The sequence below is a fragment of the Cryptotermes secundus genome, unplaced genomic scaffold (genome assembly GCF_002891405.2).
Source record: "Cryptotermes secundus unplaced genomic scaffold, Csec_1.0 scaffold333, whole genome shotgun sequence".
Classification (NCBI taxonomy): Eukaryota; Metazoa; Arthropoda; class Insecta; order Blattodea; family Kalotermitidae; genus Cryptotermes; species Cryptotermes secundus.
In genome coordinates this window covers 308,563-311,025 of record NW_019742965.1, presented here as the reverse complement: position 1 = coordinate 311,025, position 2,463 = coordinate 308,563, and the positions used below count along the sequence as shown (strand labels likewise).

The window sequence follows — 2,463 nt, the reverse complement described above, 5'->3', positions numbered from 1 at the left end:
TGGAAGGGGTCCACCTCGCCCTCAACGGCCCAGGGGTCGACCCCCGGCTGTTAGATCGGAGCCATCTCGAATAGGGGAGGTCACAACACAACATTGGCCGACTTCCTCTACTTCGAAGTTGAGATGTCGTGAGTGTTCTTCGCGTGGGATACGAAGAAGCGTCCGGACAAAGTGCGTGAAGTGTGACATCGGACTGTGCATTTCCGGATGTTTCCAAGAATACCACACGAAGGCAACATTCCGATAGATGAGGCAGGTGGGAAGACAGACGCTTCATGCAGATGGTGGCCACAAATTAGGTAAGTAGAACTTCAATTTATACGTTAAAATAAGATTTTGTATAACGTTCGCACGCGCGGACTGTGCGACCAGGACTCGAACCCCTGCCATTTTATCGGAGATATCTCGATTAGAGAAGGCCAAACCACATCACTGGCCGACATCCTCTACTTCGCAATTGAGGTGTCGTGTGTGCTTTTCGCGTGGGAAACGAAAGACCGTCCAGACAAAGTGCGTGAAGTGCGAAATCGGACTCTGCATTTCCGGATTTTTTTTTAGAATTCCACACTAAGGCAACATTCCGGCAGATGACGCAGGTGGGAAGACAGACACTCCATGCAGATGGTGGCCAAAAATTATATAAGTAGGACATTATTTTCTACCTTAAAAATGTATTTCAAATAACGTCCGCACGCGCGGATTGTGCGACCCCATATGGCGTCATTCGTACCGCTGACTCTAAGTTTAAAGGATATGGTATTGGGGATATATAAAGGTTAAGGAGGTTACCGAAAGATTTTGCGGGTCGTCATAAATGTATATAATCTGTGATATTGTGTAAATCATCTGTGGCGGTTTCTCTGTGGCTCTGTGGTAAGTGGTGGCGCTAGAGTTGACTTGGCGGTTTTAGTTTTTCTGCGTTAAGGACTTTATTAGAGAAGTGGCTATAACAAAAAAGTCGTTTGGAACTATGTCAAAGTCCAAAGGACCTAATCTACCTTGGTATGTTATATATTCATAAGGTGTGTTATATAGTGGTAAGTTCCTTTAAAAATACCGAGGTGTTAGGTTATGTCTAATGTGTTTCTTCTGTGCATGCGGTTTCAGGGTTGAAAAATACCGGCCAACGAAGCTAGATGATCTAATTTCTCATGAAGATATAATTGCAACAAGTACGTATTACTAATTCTTTCTTGTATTCATTGACTTTTCACACAGTTTAGGTCGACTCGCAGGATTCCTGAAACGCGATTTAATTTCAGATTGGTAGTAGTTGTGGTCTTCACGCGTTGAGAACATACAATCCTAATCGCATTGATTTGCAGTGAATTTATTTGTTACGATTTCTGTCAGTAGCTCAGGTTATATAGCTGATTTGACTGAACTATGATCCACACATCGCTTGCGGCTCTTTTGAACCGTTAGTGTGCCCCTCGGAAAATGTATTAATTCCATATATTAGGAAATATGTCCCATGGATAGCATGTACTGAAATCCCTCCGCCATCTGATCCACATCCGTTCGCAGCTCAAAAAGTTTGGAAAATTGGTTTGTGCAGCTCCAGTTATCACTAAATGTTGTCACCGCTGCTGTATAGCGTCCAGTGGTAGGCTGGTTGCTGAATGATGATTTAGAAAGGATATGGAGGGAAGTGGTCATGACCACCCTTAAAGTACTAACCTAGAATTTGCCTGGAAGGACTGAGGAAAACCACAAAAGACTTCAGTCATGTTAGTGCTTTGTGTAAGATTTAAACTGGTCACCTCCTGAATACAAGTCAGAAACAGTGCTTCAGCCATCTAACATTGTGAATCACAGTGAAAAGTGAGATCTGGGAAGTTGTTGTGTTCACTTGAGAACTGGGTCATATTGTTTTTCCTGCTGGAGTACATAGTTGAGCTGTTGACACCATGTGCTTAACACACTGTTGTTGGATACCAACATGCTCATTTTTTAAATGGGTAGGGTCCCAGTTACATAGGACCATCATATATAGAGTGCAAAGGCAGCAATAAAATCAGTAGTGATAATGAAAAATTAATATGCTGAAGAAAAAGAAGGTATAAGTTTTATTTACATATTTTATACTTTGAGTAAAAGGTAAAGTTATCTCGTTAAGCACTATGCCTTGAATATGTGCTGGGAAATGGAGATATAGGTCCACCATTCTTAACCTTTCCATTAGATAGAAGATTCAATTCAATTTTATTTCACCATCCCATACATGATATGGGACAAGTCAAAGATTAATATTAATACTAAATAATAATAAGTATATAATAATACAGAAATAATATGACAATATAATAATAATAAGTGATGATAATAATAATTCAATTCAATTCTTTATTATTAATGTGCCGAGTCAACAGCCGCAAGGCCAATTACAGACTCAGCACAGTGTAGATGACTGAATTACATTACATACAAACTTATTAAAAGTCAAATACAAATTACAGTTAA

At 40.2% G+C, this 2,463-nt stretch overlaps 1 protein-coding gene across 3 annotated transcripts in view; it reads left to right on the top strand.

Moving 5' to 3' along the window:
* The first annotated feature begins 868 nt into the window (after window positions 1–868).
* The window catches only part of LOC111873446 (replication factor C subunit 5), a 17,913-nt gene continuing 16,318 nt past the window's right edge, over window positions 869–2,463 (top strand). For all 3 annotated transcript variants that reach the window (XM_023868175.2, XM_023868177.2, XM_023868174.2), the window contains exons 1-2: window positions 869–1,002; window positions 1,108–1,172. In XM_023868175.2, coding sequence (XP_023723943.1) covers window positions 971–1,002; window positions 1,108–1,172 — 97 coding nt within the window. In that variant the 5' untranslated portion in view covers window positions 869–970. The remainder of the gene's footprint in view (window positions 1,003–1,107; window positions 1,173–2,463) is intronic.